This window comes from Petromyzon marinus, chromosome 47, assembly GCF_048934315.1.
Source record: "Petromyzon marinus isolate PM22_M1 ecotype Great Lakes invasive population chromosome 47, UKy_Petmar_22M1.pri1.0, whole genome shotgun sequence".
NCBI lineage: Eukaryota > Metazoa > Chordata > Hyperoartia > Petromyzontiformes > Petromyzontidae > Petromyzon > Petromyzon marinus.
In genome coordinates, this window is record NC_133713.1 from 5,602,411 (window position 1) to 5,621,130 (window position 18,720).

The 18,720-nt window shown below is 52.3% G+C and overlaps 1 protein-coding gene across 1 annotated transcript; it reads right to left on the reverse strand.

The window, feature by feature from the left end:
• Window positions 1-12,744: 12,744 nt before the first annotated feature.
• LOC142931031 (uncharacterized) lies at window positions 12,745-18,720 on the reverse strand. Its single transcript, XM_076074274.1, has 3 exons — window positions 18,706-18,720; window positions 14,873-18,010; window positions 12,745-14,629 (listed from the first exon to the last, which is right to left on the reverse strand). The coding sequence occupies exons 1-2, from the start codon at window positions 18,718-18,720 to the stop codon at window positions 16,952-16,954; spliced, it is 1,074 nt and encodes a 357-aa protein (XP_075930389.1). The 3' UTR covers window positions 12,745-14,629; window positions 14,873-16,951.

Here is an 18,720-nt window from a genome sequence, read left to right on the forward strand (position 1 = left end):
CCAGTTGGGATTACACACAAATAGCAACATCGCACCCTACCCCCTCCCGCCCAACTCCTCCCCCTGTCACGGACAACTTGGCAGCACCCTCTTGAACAACAGAGTATTGAGACTCTCATGGGTACACAAGAGGAATAACAACAACCACGGCTCCGCGTAGCTCCGAGTTTACCCATTTTACCTTTGCGCTCAAGCGCGCATTGATTGAGTCGTTGAACGCGTCTGATGATTGATAAAACACTGATCACGTGACGCTGGGAGCGCCCCGATTACACTGCAATGATGTGTCCGTGTGTGTGTGGTGGGGAGCGGTGGTGGAGCGGTTAACGCGCTGCGCTACGAACGCGGCGGGAATTTCATCATCGCTTACAGCTGGGATTGGCATCGTCCCCCTCCTCCTCCTCCTGACGCCGAGGGAAATAGTTGAATTTCAAGACAGCGACTCATGCAGTTGCTATGGCTGCATTTGGTACGCAGTCCAGACCTCTCCCAGAAACCATGGCTAATAGAGGAGGTGTTCCGGCTGGTTGAAAGTAAAGTGTCAGGCCCACTTCTACCCCATCTATAATATCCCACATTGAAGAACGATGAGGCTTACCGCAGCATTCGTATCGGAGGTTCAGAAAGCCATTCGGCGCTTCAAGGATGTGGGGTGGTTTGCGAGTTGCTGAGGAAATGGAAACCTGCCTCAGTAGCACGCGATATCAGATCACTTTTTGACATCATGGACAAAGTAACTTTCGGTGGCACACTTTCACCGCCCTTAAGGGAAAGAATGGTCATCCGATCCCCAACCCCCAACAACTGTTTTGCAGGTTTGCTGAGCTTTTCTGTGAGGTCTCGGGGGTGGGGAAAACCTCTCAGCTCAAACAACACCATAGGGACAGGTGGGGCTGACCCTGCTGGTGCTGCTGTGCCGCAAGTATTTGAGGAGGTCGCCACTCCTTGTGACGTGCCATCTGTTGATAAAGTGCGAGGGGCGATCCGGAGCTTGAAACCAGGTTAAGCGGCCGGTAAGAGATGACCTCCCAAGCGAACTGCTGAGGGAGGGTGGCGTCTGTGTGTGTGCAGACGGTCCGAATTGAAATCATTACGACCATCTATCTGGGCCACAAGACGGGTTCCACATTTTCTTTTTTAAAAGGGGAGGGCACTGATTGCGACAACCACCGGGGCATCTCCCTCCTCAGTGTGTCGGGAAAGGCCCCGGCAATAATGATTCAACATTGCCATGCCAGGCATTTTGAAAAAAAGCTTGCGGAACCCAAATGTAGTTTCTGACCGGGGTGGTCCTGCACGAGCGCCATTTTCTTTGTCCGTCTGCTACAGCAGAGGTGTAGAGAATTTCAACAGGACCTACATCGCTGCTTTATTGACCTGGTCAAGGCCGATGATGCCTCAATAGTCCAGGGCTCTGAGCTATTATTCGTGCTTTTGGAGTTCCAGACCACCTGCTCACACTCATTAAGGACCTTCATGATGTTGGGCAGGTCCGGGTGAAGTTACGTGGTCGGGTGGCTGAGCCATTAATTCGTTCACCTTGGGGTGCGACAGCGATGTCCTCTGACCCCTACACTATTTAATACTTTATTTGACCGTCCAGTTCGAGAATGTTTCCATGGATGCAAAGGTGGAATTTTCATCTAGTACTGTTTAATACAATGGGAGGATGATCGATTCCTGGGTGATCAATTATATTATGTATTCGGATGATCTGGTATTTGCTGCCTGACCTGAGAATGACTTCTAGAAGCTACTGCTAAACCTGGAGCGTGCCACTATGAGATGGGGGCCTTACCATCAGCCCCACAAAAAATACCCAAGCACCTGACTGGGTATTTTATGTCGTCGAATGCTACCCTCTCTCAACTCACAATGAGTGATGGTGCAAGTGGAAAAGTGTTCATATTTGGGCAATGTGCTTATGACCAGCTCCAGTTTGGCAGCCGAGGTCCGGCTCCAAATCTGTCGAGTGGCATTAACTTTACATCAACTGCGTAACGTCGGCCTTTCTCTTCGTACAAAGCTACGGGTCTTCTCGGCCACGGTTTCTGGTCTCCCTTCTCTATGCTTGCGAAACGTGGAGCCCTCTGAAGAAAGATCTGCGCCGATCCATGCTAGGTTTAACCACATTGAACTGCGTGAGGAGTTCACAGATCCTTGAAAGATATGGACACCGCCCCATCAGGGATCTCCTCCGGCAAGCGAGGCTGCGCTGGCTGGGTCATGTAGCCTGCATGCCCAGCCACCGCATGCCCAAGCAGTTCGGTGGCTTGTACCAGCAGTGTCAAGATCGGCCACTGTAGAGGAGGTTCGTGAAGGACCCTGCTGGGCGGCTAAAGCCCAGAGAGTTGGCAGAGCGGGGAGCACAGGTGGTGCATCTGCCGGTCATCTCAGTCAGGCAACCCATGGCACGTGCTGGGTCTGTTCCGTGAGCTCCTGCCAGCGAGCCTTCGACACTTCACGTGGCCTCAAAGTGCACGTGGCCTGACACATGCGCCGTGGTGACGTCACAGCTACTTTGTTGTGAACGGCGGTTGTAGTTGTTGTTGTCGTACGTGATTTTCCATCACAGTAACGTTGGGTCCACTCTCAAATTGAACCACTGCTTCCCACGTCACGAGTGACAAAGACATCTCCCGTTCACAACCAATGGCCGATCCATAGGTCAACCACTATTGACTTTTTATATATAAAGTGTTACCATTTTATCGACCTCAAAGGGATTATAGGTTGAGTCAACCAGCAACCAGGATTTTAACTCGCTCTTAATGCCGAGCCACCCTGTCTGAACATTATATATATTACAGTTGTAACTTGCTGATGCGCCCCTCTTGGACAGCTGTGAGTAAAGAGCTTCACAGCTCATCGGATTCCTCCGGGACATAACAAAGATCACGATTCTGACAGTTCGACTGGTGCTGCTTGTTACTTGCGGCCCCGCGTCTCGCCCAAATGATCCATGGCTGGGGGGGCAAGTCTCGAACGTCGCACGCGTCCACGCGCGCATCCCTAGCAGGGCCGTCACCGCCCCATCAAGCAAATCCGAGCCACAGCATTTGGAGGAAGGGGGCGGCGAGGGGGGTACCAACAACCTCGTTACGGCGGTCATTGGTCCCGTGTTCCGACAGCGAATCTCGGCGTGTAAGGCGAGAGGGGAGAGAGAGAGAGTGGGGAGAGAAGAGAGCGCGAAGAGAGAGCCAGAGAAAGAAAATGGCAAAGCGAGGCTGCCTTAATTCAATTGGACTGGAGCAAATAACGGTGATTAAGTCCTGTCCGCGGTGAGTGATTCCCATAATATAGTCTTTCGGGCTAAATTTATTTAGGTGCGGCAAACGCTGCTGCACGAGCGTTCGTGGATCGTGGCGGCTGCATTAGGCGCGTATGCGCAGTGACAGTCTACAATATTGCCTTTGGTCGGAGAGGCTATTTCATTAAGGGGGGCTGCGTGCCCGGGGCCCTGCGCAAGTTCCTTTCATAACGCAATGAATTTACACGCGTGACGGATGCGAGCCGCCTCTGCCGAGCGCGCTCAGGTAATACACAAACAAAGACAAAGATCCCCCGTATAGCCTGCGACAGACTGTTTGGGCAAGTGCTGTTTAGCGAGCACCTATGAAGGTCAGAACGGCACGCCGAGGGGGTGGGTGGCCAGCACCACGCCCGGTCGCCTTTGTCTCCCCAGTGGCGATGTTTACACACCGTAACCAGGTACTCATTTGAGGCTGAATCGACCTAGGGGAGGCCCAGGACTGGTTCAGATAATCGTCACTGATTTTGGCCTTGAGCGGGAATCGAACTTGGGTCGCTAGGTTCGTAGCGCAGCGCGCTCACCGCTACATTACTGCTCCCCACACACATACACACACATATACAAAGACATACACACATACAAAGAGATACACACACATACGACCATACACCCATATACCCATATATACAAAGACAAAGATACATACACACCGATACTCACAGATACACACAGGTAATACACACGCACAAACACGAACCAAAGACAAAGATCCCCCGTATAGCCTTAACATTCTGTTGGGGTAAGTGTTGTAAACCATCACTTATGAAGGCCGACACGGCGCACGAGGGAGTGGGTTGCCAGCACCACGCCTGACCGCCTTTGTCTCCCCAGTGGCGATATTTACTCAATCACACGTACATACACACACACAGACAACAAAAAAACACACGCGCGCATATACAGAAACAAAACACGTGCATGCACATACTCGGATGGATAGGGAAAAAATCCCTCGTGTCGCCTTAACAGACTGTTGGGGCAAGTGCACAGGTAGGCAGAGATTGACATACGCACAGTGACACACAGATACACTTTCACACAGATCTACGCGTACGTACAGACACACACACACACATGTGCAGGCGTCACACGTACGCATCCATTGCGCGCACGCCTCGACTTACACACAGAGCGTACACACAGACAGATACAAACACACACACACACATATATATAAACAAACACGCGTGTGTGTGTGTACAATTACACAGATGCGCATTACCAGAGACATAGTACAGATATATTATATAGACACGCAGATATACGCATGTAAAGGTAATATCCCTCTACAGACTGCACAGGGAGTTGGGGCAAGTGCTGTTAGCGAACGTAGAATCACGCCCGGACGCCTTTGTCTCTCGAGTGCTGATGTTTGCACACCGCACCAGGTACTCATCTGAGGCTGAGTCGACCATGGGGGAAAATCCAGGAACGGTTCAGTTTACCGTCACCGGCGTTGGTGGTCGTGAGCGGGAATCGAACTCGCGTCCGCAGCGCAGCGCGCTAACTGCGGCACCACCGCTCCCACACACACATTTACCGTGTACAACACACACGTATGCACAATGATACACGGTTACACATACATACAAAAAAGACGCGCAGATATACGCGTACGCCCGCTTATATACAACGTTGTGCAGAAGCACGCGCGCGTGAACAAAGACGCACGGACCCGCGCGTTCAACAACGGCCATTCGCCACTGAGCGTCGGTGACGTGCACCCCACGGCGCTCGTGCCAGGCTAGGTGCACTTTGAGGCTATCACTCGAATTGTCGAAGGCTCGCTGCTGGTAACGAGGTCACGGGACCAACCCAGGTGCCGTGGGTTGACCCGGCAGACATGACTCACAGGTGCAACCACCCGTGCTCCCTGCTGTGCCATCTTTGCTGCGTTTTAGTCGCCGGGCGCTCCGTGCGTGGTTGCGAGCGTCGCTCCTCTGCCCTCTGTGCCTGGAGAGGCGACTGTCTCCAATTGCCGCGGTAGCGTCCCTCGCGAGCCTCCTCCGTCACAGAGGCCGATCTCGACACCTCTGGTACCAGTCAGCGGCAATTCAACACAGCGTCACATCTTCCCGCACCGCACAAATTCATCTCTTCTCCAGCCCGTGCCGTGCCCGTCTAGCCCCCAAACAGGGTCAACTTGGACGTGCGGTGGCTGGGCATGCGGGCTGCATGACCCAGCCAACGCAGCCTCGCCTGCCGGAGCTCATCAATGGAACTGCAGGCGTACGGACGGACAGACAGACGCATACATACATGCGCATGTACACACACGCGTCCATGCACATACGTCGTTAAACCCTTGATGCATGATGCAAATGAAACCGTTCAAGATGACATTGTCTCCTGTTGATGTATGGCGTTTGTCCTTTCACTCCAGTGCTATCCCGATTGTGCCATGAAATGTCGCACATCACGTGACGCGGGATCCACTGGGAACTCTCACATAGCTGTGTCACCTCCCGCGTGCTAATGAGACACCGGGCCGCGGAAGTGGGCATCACGGAGCAACTTCTGAGATCTCTTCAAGTGACCTCTTGTGTACACACATCAAGAGGGCAGTACTTTCCCACCCGCCCGACCACAAAGGGGGTATCGCGTTCGTCGCATAACGGCGATCAAACTTGATACGGCATTTAAGTGGGGAGCGGTGGTGTAGCGGTTCGCGCTACGCTGCGCTACGAACCCGGCGACCCGGGTTCCATTCCCGCTCATGGCCAACGCCGGTTGACGATTATCTGAACCGGTCCCGGACCTCCCCTGGGTCGACTCAGCCTCAAATGAGTACCTGGTGCGATGTGTAAACATCGCCACTGGGGAGACAAAGGCGGCCGGGCGTGGTGTTGGTCACCCACCCCCTCGTGTGCCGTGCCGTCCTTCATAGGTGCTCGCTAACATCACTTGCCCCTACAGTCTGTTACAGGCTATACGGGGGATCTTTTTCTTTGTGTGAAGTCATGTCGTTATGGGGGAGCTGGAAGTGCAGCGGTTAGCGCTGCGCTACGAACCTGGCGGCCCTAGTTCGATTCCCGCTCACGGCCAACATCAGTGACGATTATCTGAACCGGTTGTGGGCCTCCGCTAGGTCGACTAAGCCTGAAGTGAGTACCCGGTGTGATGTGCAAACATCGCCTCTCGGGAGATAAAGGCGGTCGGGCGTATTTCTGCCCATCCCTCGTGCTCGCTCATATCACTTCCCCCCAACAGAATTTGAAAGGCTATATGGAGGATCTTTGTCTTCGTGTTTGAAGTCATATCTGAGTATTGTTTAATAACTTTCAACCTTTGTGAGTTACAATTTAATGAGATTTTGTTCATTGGAACTTTCTTATGGGGCTGTGTGTAGTTGATGTTGTGGTGGTGGTGGTGGTGCTTGTGTAACGACGCTCCTCTCATCTTCGCTTGGCCCTAATTCGCTGCCCCGTGAACGCGCGTGTCTAATTACAGCCAGCAGAGCCATTGCCGGCAGCGGGCAACGTTCGCCTTCGAGTGAAACACAATTAGACGAAATTTAATTCACATCCGAGTAATTGCAAAGATATTACAGGCGATGAAAATAACAACAACAACAACAAGAAAAACACACGTTACGCGTACGTCTTGAACAGCAGCAGCAGATTCAGCAGCCTCAGCAGCCTCAGCAACCGTCGCTGCGTTACAAGAGGTGGATATCATAAGAGAGCGCTGGTGCCAGGCTAGGTGCACTTTAAGGCCACGTGAAGTGTCGAAGTGCGGATGGCTCTCGCTTCTTGCGTGGACGTCACGGGACAGACGACGACATCGTGGGTTGACTGAATGTTATTACGAACGGATGCACCACCTGTGCTCCCCCCCTGTGCTTTATCCGCCCGACGCTCCGCTCGTTGTTGTGAGCGTGGCTTCGTCTCCCTCCGTCGGTGCTGGAGAGCTGCTGCCTGCAACTGCTCAGCAGCCTCAAAGTGCACATTGCCTGGCACGACCCAGTCGCGTCCTTCACGAGCCTCCTCCTCCACACGGGCCGATCTTGACACCGCCGGTACCGCTCATCGGCAAGTCGACTCAGCTCCACACCCCCCCCCCTGTAGCGCATCAGCTCCGGTTGGCACGGTTTGGCTAAGTACGGTGCGAAGGAAGTTCAACATCATACATTTTCTCTCCACACACAAAGGTCACCCGTCCAGCTCACACAGACGGCAGCGTCAAGTGCTGTTAGTGAGCATCTATTCAGATCAAGACGGCGCACGATGGGGTGGTGCAGCCTGCTCCACGCCCGGCCGCCTTTGTCTCCCCAGAGCTGATGTGCACACATCACACCTACAGTTGCTCATTTAAGGTCGAGTCGAGGATCGGTTCAGCGGTCACTCGCCACCCGTGTTAGCCGTGGTCAGGGATCCAACGAGGGTTAGCCGCGTCCGTACGGCAGTGCGAACACCAAGCTGCACTCCCCGACACGTACACAACACTCGCACACAAACACGTGCACACTCACTCGCATACGCAAAACGAACAAAAAAAAAACACTCACCCGCCAGATATATTCCAAGATCTCCCGTGTAGACTTTTGGGGGGAGAAGTGTTGCTCGCGAGAACCTTTGTCGAGGCCAGTACCAAATCCCGGCCGCCTTTGTCTCCCAAGTGCGTTCACACGGTTTCCTACCCCAGCGGTCGCGCTGATGACTCCTGCGCTGTTGTCGTCACCATCAGAGACCACGCCCGCCATCTGCTGCACAGGGGACGTTAAAGACCCCGTGACGGCATTCGCAAGAGTATGGGCCATCGTGTGCTGGAGGCAACAACAACAACAACAGCAACAAAACGACACAGAGAATGACCCAATTGGGCTTATCTACACCACAAGCAACGGGGCCCCCTATCCACGCACACCGGGTGTCGCCTCAACCCCACACTAACGTCGCCTCAACCCCACACTAACGTCGCCTCAACCCCACACCCACGTCGACTCAACCCCACACTCACGTCGCCTCAACCCCACACTAACGTCGCCTCAACCCCACACTAACGTCGCCTCAACCCCACACTAACGTCGCCTCAACCCCACACTAACGTCGTCTCAACCCCACACTAACGTCGCCTCAACCCCACACTCACGTCGCCTCAACCCCACACTCACGTCGCCTCAACCCCACACTCACGTCGCCCCAACCCCACACTCACGTCGCCCCAACCCCACACTCACGTCGCCCCAACCCCACACTAACGTCGCCTCAACCCCACACTCACGTCGCCCCAACCCCACACTAACGTCGCCCCAACCCCACACTAACGTCGCCTCAACCCCACGCTAACGTCGCCTCAACCCCACACCCACGTCGTCTCAACCCCACACTCACGTCGCTGACACCGTCGTCCGCCATCTCTCTCGCTACACGTCGCCTCGACCTTTCGCCTTCACCATAACCCCCCCCCACCCCCCGCCCCCCCCCCCCCCCCCCCCGGTCAATGGCTTTGATTGACGTCGTTTCAATATTCGGCGTCTCCCGAACTAAACCCGGGCCACTCCTGTAAGTGTAAATGCAAACAAAGCACTAAGCTTCCGCCCGTATAGCCGGAGCAGGCTGTCACGGCAAGTTCTGTTAGCGAGCACCTATAGACACACACAGGCATTGATAAAAGTTGCATTGTGGGCAATGCTAAGCAATGACGTTGGGGCAATTTATAACGTAAACAAATACAGGGTGTAAGTCAATCTCACGAGTTATTCCTGCCTCATCCGGCCAATCATTATTTGCGGGGTCGATAAAATCGGCACCACTTTTTTGGTGGAAGAAGTCAACACATTGCTTCCCCCCCCCCCACCCCCGCCATAGGACCGTGGAATTTCCACCGCTGGCTGGGGAGGCTCTGATCGGCAGCCCTGAGCATCGCTGCCATTGTTCGCCGCGAGCGGGGGTAATCACTCTGGCAGGGCAGATTGGTGCTGGGTAAGGGGAGATGATGTGGTGGGGGGGGAGGTGGTGGAAGGATGGAGAGACGTGAGTGGGGGATGGAGAGGGTGGGGGTGGATAAGGAAGCACTTTGAAGACAGACACACACACACACAGACAGACACACACACACACACAGACACGCACACACAGAAATCTGAAGAAAGTTATTTTTTTTTTTTTACCAGTGGAATCTTCTCATCATCCGCATTTGCGCTGTAAACTTTCTCACCGTCAGAAGCCGTGAAAGCCAAGTTCCACGCTTACGGCTGAGGAAAAAAAATATATATATACTCAGATTAAATGCAACAAAGCACTTCTCATTCCAGCAAATCCCGCCAATTACCCGTAATTAGGAAGCCATCTCTTTGCTGCCACTCGTTTTAAGTCGCGGGATAATGAGGCGATGATCATTTTCGGCAGTGAGAGAGAGGGATGGGGGGAAGGGATGTTGAATAGAATAGAAAAACACATATGTCCATTACATACACACACACACGCACGCATACACACTATATCACGAACAAAGACAAAGATCCCCCATATAGCCTTAACATACTCTTTGGGGCTGTTAGCGAGCACCTATGAAGGCCCCGGAACGGCACACGAGGGGGTGGTTGGACAGCACCACGCCCGACCGCCTTTGTCTCCCCAGTGGCGATGTTTACACACCGCACCAGGTACTAATTTCAGGCTGAGTCGACCTAGGGGGGGGGCCCAGGACCGGTTCAGACAATCGTCACCGGTGTTGGCCGTGAGCGGGAATCGAACCCGGGTCGCCGGGTTCGTAGCGCGGCGTAGCGCTAACCGCTACACCACCGTTCCCCAGTACACACGCACGTGTACACACGCGCGCGTATGTTTCAAGCCCTGAACCATCAGTGGGACGCTCCACATTCGTATGGCTGGACGGGTTCATCCACAGCGCAACCGCTGTTACCTTCGACACAAAGCGGTACTGACTTTATCGATCCCCGAAGGGATGATGAGCTTCCGAGTCTTCCGAGTCTACTCCTCGCTCTACCCCTGAGCCACCTGCCTGGTTCCTATATTCGGGTAGACTCGTACAGGTTGCATGTCCACACCTGTGTACACCGATATAGATGATACACGACACGCACACTCCGTATGCGTCATATAAACACGCGTGTGCATGCGCGGTCACTGCTGCTATATTATTGTCGAGCCCCTATGAAGGCCAAGACGGTACACTCACAAACAAACGACAAAGATCCCCCGTATAGCCTGAACTTACCTTCGGTGGCAAGTGCTGTTAGCGAGCACCTATGACGGCCGGCGCGGCACACGAGGGAGTGGGTGGCCAGCAACCACGCCCGAACGCCTTTGTCTCCCCAGTGGCGATGTTCACACACAGCAGCGGGTATTCATTTGAGGTTCAGTCGACCGAGGGGAGGTTAGTCGCAGGTATTGGCCGTGAGTGGGAATCTAACTCAGGTGGCTGGGTTACATCATATGCACACTCACCCACAGACACACACACAACCCTTCATCACACACTTCGAGCACACACACACACACACCTCCATCTCACACACACACCTCCATCACACACACACACTTCCATCACACACACACACACTTCGAGCACACACACACACACCTCCATCACACACACACATCTCCATCACACACACACCTCCATCTCACACACACCTCCATCACACACACACACACCTCCATGAGACGCACACACACACATCCATCACACACCCCTACCTACATCTCACACACACACCTCCATCACACACACCTCCATCACACACACACACCTCCATCACACACACACCTCTATCACACACGCACACACCTCCATCACACACACACCTCAATCACACACACACACACACACCTCCATCACACACACACACACCTCCATCACACACACACGCACACACCTCCATCACACACACACCTCAATCACACACACACACACACACCTCCATCACACACACACCTCCATCACACACACACACACACACACCTCCATCACACACACACCTCCATCACACACACACACACACACCTCCATCACACACACACACACACACACACCTCCATCACACACACACACACCTCCATCACACACACACCTCCATCACACACCCCTACCTGCATCACACACACCTCCATCACACACACACCTCCATCACACACACACACACACACACACCTCCATCACACACACACCTCTATCACACACACCTCCATGAGACGCACACACACACCTCCATCACACACACATCCATCACACACCCCTACCTACATGACACACACCTCCATCCCACACACACACACACACGTCCATCACACACACACGTCCATCACACACACCTCAATCACACACACACACCTCAATCACACACACACCTCCATCACACACACACACCTGAATCACACACACACACCTCCATCACACACACACGCGCGTCATTATTATCGCTTCACAGAGCTTTCGCGCTCAATCCCGACGCGATCGGGCTCGCTCACAAAAAAAACCCTCCACTTCATTAGCTAATTAATCCGTTATTAATTACAGCCAAAGTCGGTCTGAGCAGACATCACTACTAATTAGGGGGCTTATAAATAGTCATGGGCTTAATGGCAGCCTTCATTAGACGGAATAGTGCGCGGGTAACGGAGTATTCCTCAAAGCGGCTTGGAGCGCAAAGCGTTTAAGCGTTGCCTTCCCGGTGACACGGAGTGCCCCACAATCTCTTTCATTCGCCCCGTTTCATCGGCCCTAATTGCTGCTGTTAAAACTCTTTCAAAGAGCCCGAGACAGAGACACAGCCGAGGAATCGCCACCAGCCGTTTGCTGACGCGTGCACAAATAAGTTGGTTGCCTGAGTCACCTCCACAACACATCGGCAACCAACTCTTTTGTCGACAGAAGGCGATCAAAAATCTCTCCCCCACCACCATCCCGGTAGAGCCCTTAACAGATTGTGGGGGCGAGCGCTGTCTTGCTGTATTGGCCAGCACACGCCCCATGCCCGGTCGCCTTTGTCTCCCCCGGTGCTGATGAGGGAGGGGGTTTGTTTGTTTGTTTGTGTTTACACATCGTGTCTCTCTCAATGCTTGTCGCCGGCAAAAAAAAAAATTGCGACGGATAAGGGCGCAGCTTCAGCAAAAAATATCTGGTTTTACCGCATCAGCAACCGGGCACTCATTTAGAGGTTGAGTCGACGCAGGGGAGGCCCGGGACCGGTTCGGATAATCGTCTCTGGTGTTGGTGGCCGTGAGCGGGAATCGAGGTCCCGTCGCAAGGTTTGTAGCGCACAGCGGTGCTAACCACTAACACTACCGCTCCCCACCCGCTAAAGCAAAGACAAGCGGTATATTATGAACATATTTTCGGGGCAAGTGCTGTTAGCGAGCGTCTATTAAGGCCGGCACGGTGCACGGGGGGTGGGTGGGGGTGCAGTGCCACGCCCGACCGCCTTTGTCTCCCCAGTGTCACCAAATAAGATACACACGCACAGATTCGCTTTCCCTCCGTGTAGCCCTTTAATAGGCTGTTAAGACGTAACAATGACAAAACAAAACTCAACACATTTGGCAGTGAGCATATTTATTGTAATGCTCTGTAGGGTGGACCAGATGTATCGTGGCCTCCGTTTAATTCTCTACAACTTAATCGTTGTGAAATCCAACGGGTGTGAAAACAGAAATGAATAAGCAGAGGAAAACAGTTTAGGGGTCAATTAATCACAAGGGGCGCCATGATGGCGAGATGTTAACTACCTCGCCTGGTACGCAGGAGGTCGTGGGTTCGATCCCGACCCTGACGCCTGCTGTATATTTGGAGTTTGCGTCTCTCTCTCTCATAATCATCATCACGGTGGCTAGGAGATGTTAACTACCTCGCCTGGTGTACAGGAGGTCGTGGGTTCGATCCCGACCCTAACGCCTGCTGTGTATTTGGAGTTTGCGTGTCTCTCTCTCTCATACTCATCACGGTGGCTAGGAGATGTTAACTACCTCGCCTGGTACGCAGGAGGTCGTGGGTTCGATCCCGACCCTGACGCCTGCTGTGTATTTGGAGTTTGCGTGTCTCTCTCTCATCATCATCACGGTGACTAGGAGATGTTAACTACCTCGCCTGGTATACAGGAGGTTGTGGGTTCGATCGCGACCCTGACGCCTGCTGCTGTATATTTGGAGTTTGCGTCTCTCTCTCTCTCTCTCATAATCATCACGGTGGCTAGGAGATGTTAACTACCTCGCCTTGTAAACAGGAGGTCGTTCGTTCGATCCCGACCCTGACGCCTGCTGCTGTATATTTGGAGTTTGCGTGTCTTTCTCTCATCATCATCATCATCACGGTGGCTAGGAGATGTTAACTACCTCGCCTGGTATACAGGAGGTCGTGGGTTCGATCCCGACCCTGACGCCTGCTGTCTCTCATCATCATCACGGTGACTGGAAGATGTTAACTACCTCGCCAGGTACACATGAGGTCGTCGGGTTCCATTCCGACCCTGAGGCCTGCTGCAGCTGTATATTTGGAGTTTGCGTGTCTCTCTCCCCGTGGTCGCGTGGATTTTCCCTCAACATTTAGAATCAACGTTCTTTTAGAGTTATTTGGCCGCTATATATTTCCACGCGATAGGCCACTTTGTTGAGCTATCGTTTGTGGCGAGATCGCTTCTCAAAAAGAGCTACAAAAACAAATGTAGTTTTATATTCTTGGTTCTTTCGGTAAAGTCACGTAGAAGGGAAATAATAAAATAATACAAATATATGATGATTGCCTGTGTTGCAGTCGAAACGTCGTGAGAATTGTATTGTTTTATATTTTTATTATTTTATTGTTTCCCTTCTACGTGACTTTAACCGAAGGAACCACGAATATGAATCCCTGCAATCACGAAAGCTTTAAATCAAAATGTAGTTTTAGTTGAGTTTAATTGAGGGTCATAAAACACCTGTACCACCCTGTCCAGAGATCAAGGCATCTGTGTCTTTGCAGAGCGAAAGTGGAACTGGAGTCGACAGCCACGGACGCCTGGTGGGATAAAAGTTAACGCTAACTTACAACAATTAAGTTAAGATAAACGTTGCATGTTATGAGTTGCGACATCTCCACTTACGTATCACTGGCAACATTGCATTGCATAAAAGCGCAGGGCAGCAATTGCTTGTTCAATCCACGACGTTCCGGGTAACCACCCTTCGTAGATTATAGATGTTCATAGATATGAAAGTAATTTAAAAAAAAACTTTTTTTTAAACACGCTTTCATGAAATGTACCGTACTTGTAATGGAAGAATTCCACGACTCCAGGAAGTGGCCCCGAAGCTCGCCACAACGTAAGGGGACTGTGGTCAATTACAGCCAACGTCAGTTGAGCGTGGACAATCAGACCTAAGCCGAAACATAACATATAAAAAAATAATTTTTTAAAAAATATGTTTTTAAAATGTTTATGATAGAATATAGTATTGTCATCAGTATGACATAAGTATACTTAAGTTTGCAGTCGATACCACATTGGGAACTGTGTTAAAATTGAGTTACAAGATTTGAGGATACAACAACAGAGTTGATAAAAAGCGTGTAAAATAATAATAATAGAAAAATATAAAAGGTCAGTGCTTGAAACGTCACCTTGGGATTACATGTCAGTTGACCGTCACCACCACCATCGCAACTTTCCATCTCGCGCCAAACATTCACGCGTGGAATCGCCTCCCGAGGGTGTTTGGCCTACTCTTCCAACGTTTCCCGGACGTGTCGGACGAGGTGTGCGTACGCGCACTTGATCCCACCACACGCAACCTGCCCACGGACTGACTACCTGTAGCAACATATATACAAAGACAAACATCCCCCATATAGCCTCAACAGACTTTTGGGGCAAGTGCTGTTAGCGAGCAACTGCGACATACAACAGAGAGACACGCGCGGGAATTTTCAATTACTTAGCCTCACAGAGCCAGCACCTGTCGAGACATTCCCACGCCCAGCCGCCTTTGTCTTCCCCGTGCTGATGATCTTGATGATCACACCACAGGCCACTGACTGTCAAGGCTGCGCTCCTGGCAAGTGATTTGCAGGAGGGAGGCAATTGAGTGACAGAGTTTGTTTGGATAGTGTGGGGCAGGGCTAAGGGGAGCGAGTGGTTAGGAGTGGCTGGATTGTGTGGGCAAGGGTAAGGGGAGCGAGTGGTTAGGAGTGTTTGGATAGTGTGGGACAGGAGTAAGGGGAGCGAGTGGTTAGGAGTGTTTGGATAGTGTGGGCCAGGGGTAAGGGGAGCGAGTGGTTAGGAGTGTTTAGATAGCATTCTTCTTCTTCCGTATGGATTCATAGCAGCAGATTAAAGATGCAATTTTACATTTTGTGATCCGCTCAAATGTCTGTTCAGCCGCAGAGCGGATCTCGTCCGTTCCTCCTTGAAACGAGCGCAGACGGCAGCTGTTCACCGCGCGGTCAGATCGTTTGGAATTGGTTTTCCGCACTCGATGTCCGCCGAATCTTTGACGCGCCGTTGGTGAATCATCGGGTGGCCGCGTCGGCCGTGCCCGGTTCCGATTCGGTTGATGGTCGACCACTGGCGGCGTGGAATGTTGAACCCAGGAGTTTCGCCGGCAGGGTACGAGATATTGCTTTTTTTTAACGTCGACCGCGGTCAAGATTTGCTTCCATCTCTCGCCTTCATTTTTTTGTATTTATTTATTTGCTGCGTGGAGTGAGGCCGCTGCTGTGATCCAGAAAGGGCTGCGGCGATCTCTTGGGTCGCCACAGCCCTTTGATGTTCTCGTAGAAGGTTTTCACTTTCCGCAGTCCAGCCCGGGGGTACAGGACCTCCGATAGCCCGCGCGGGATCGCATGCCCCAGCCGCTTTCTCCACGAGCGCGATGCTGCGTAAACCGAGGCCAATTTGCCCGTCCGACGTTCCGGCGGGGAGCTCGGTGTGCTGGTGATGACCGGGATTTCGTGGCCGACGTGGTGGATGACCACGGGGCTTTGTGCTGGATGTGCGGGAAGCGTGGCAGCGGGCAAAGGGCTGAGCCATTTATCATCTGTAGTTACACAGATCGGGGCCGTGTTCGCTATTCCACCTTGCAGAGTGGAACGCGCCATTGTTGCTTGGCGTAAAAAAAAAAACGGGAAAGAGCTCTTGTTGGGATGCTCAATCGAGGATTTGTTCGCCTGCCAGGTCGTTAACATGATTATTATCATCATCATCATGTTTATCATCTTCATCATCATGATCATCATGATTGTCATCATCATGATTATCATCATCATGATCATCATCATCATCAGCAGCATGATTATTATCATCATCAGCATGATCATCATCAGCAGCAGCAGCATCCTAAATCGTACGGGCAGCAACAAACCCACTGTTATCACGACCATTACCCATCATCATCATCACCAGCAGCAGCAGAATCCCCATAATCACTCGTTTCACTGGTGATCATGGTCGTCGTCATTATCACCATCAGATGCAGCACAATCACAATACCAGCCCTCTCTCGTCTCCAAACCCGAGAAACGCGACGTTTCGCGACACGCGCCTTAATCATGCAAATTCAGACTCTGACGCGGCGCTCTCTGGCAAGCGGCGAGCAACAAACAGCACTTTTAACCACTATGATGCACGATATTTGGGAAATGTTTCTTATTATTGTAAGAACTTGGGAATAGAGACGGCGACGATGGTTGGAGAGGCAATTCCTAAGTGAAGCTGAATGAGAAGCGTTGTGACCTGCAGTGTGGTGAGTAGGAGAATGGGTGGGTGAGTGTGTGGGTGAGTGTGTGTGTGAGTGGGTGAGTGGGTGGGTGAGTGAGTGGGTGGATGAGTGGGTGGGTGAGTGTGTGAGCGAGTGGGTGAGTGGGTGTATGGGTGTGTGGGTGAGTGTGTGAGTGAGTGGATGCGTGTGTGGGTGAGTGTGTGGGTGAGTGTGTGAGTGAGTGAGTAGATGAGTGGGTGAGTGAGTGAGTGGGTGAGTGGGTGTATGGGTGTGTGGGTGAGTGTGTGAGTGAGTGGGTGGATGCGTGTGTGGGTGAGTGTGTGGGTGAGTGTATGAGTGAGTGAGTGGGTGGATGAGTGGGTGGGTGAGTGTGTGAGTGAGTGAGTGGGTGAGTGGGTGTATGGGTGTGTGGGTGAGTGTGTGAGTGAGTGAGTGGGTGAGTGTGTGCGTGAGTGAGTGGGTGGATGAGTGTGTGGGTGAGTGTGTGAGTGAAATGAGTGGGTGGATGAGTGTGTGGGTGAGTGTGTGAGTGAGTGAATGCGTGTGTGGGTGAGTGTATGAGTGAGTGAGTGCGTGGATGCGTGAGTGGGTGAGTGTGTGGGTGAGTGTGTGGGTGAGTATGTGAGTGAGTGGGTGTATGAGTGTGTACGTGAGTGAGTAGGTGTATGGGTGTGTGGGTGAGTGTGTGGGTGAGTGTGTGAGTGAGTAGATGAGTGAGTAGGTGTATGAGTGTGTGGGTGAGTGTGTGGGTGAGTGTGTGAGTGAGTGGGTGGATGCGTGTGTGGGTGAGTGTGTGGGTGAGTGTGTGAGTAAGTAGGTGTATGAGTGTGTGGGTGTATAAGTTGTGAGTATGTTGACAAGTGTGTGATTGCGTTCGTGGATGAGTGTGTGGGTGAGACAGTGGGTGTATGAGTGTGTGGGTGAGTATGTGGGTGAGTGTGTGAGTGAGTAGGTGTATGAGTGTGTACGTGTGTATAAGTTGTGAGTGTGTTGACAAGTGTGTGATTGTGTTCGTGGATGAGTGTCTGTATGGGCCCTGGGCCTATCTTAGGTTGACTCAGCCTCAAATGAGTGCCTGGCGCAGCGTGTAAACATCGTCACTAGGGAGACAAAGGCGGCCGGGCGTGGTACTGACCACCTCGCTTACTGCCCCTGCCCCAACAGTCTGTTACAGGCTACACGGGAGATCTTTGTAGTAGGGTGGGTGAGTGGGTGCGTGGATGGGTGTGTGTACGAGTGTACGAGTGCGTGAGTGGGTGGATGAGATAGTGGGTGAATGTGAGTAAGTGGGTGGATTAGTGTGCGTGTGTGTACGTATGCACGAGCGGTGGCGCAGTGGTTAGCGCGCACTGCGCTAAGAATCAAAATTTTAATGAAACTAAAACATCCTCGTCCTCAATCACAGGAGCGTTTATTTGCGTCCCGTTAAAACCCACGGCGATACATCACACATCGGTTTAACGCGCAGAAGGCTTTCGCGACCAATGGTATCCATAATGAGAGGGGTTTTTTTTCGGGGGAGTGAAATCGCGTAAATATAAATGTGTCGTAAAACCCTCCACCACCCGAGACGGTACTGGAATTGTACATGTTGTGGGGGGTTTACTCTCCAGCGCACCGGTGTGCTGAACTAGTAACGAATTGGCACGTTGTGTTCACGTGACAAACCTAACCAATAGGCTGCATGGGGTGGTGGCGGGTTTAACGACACATTTACATTCACGCGACCTAACCCACCTCTATTATGGACAT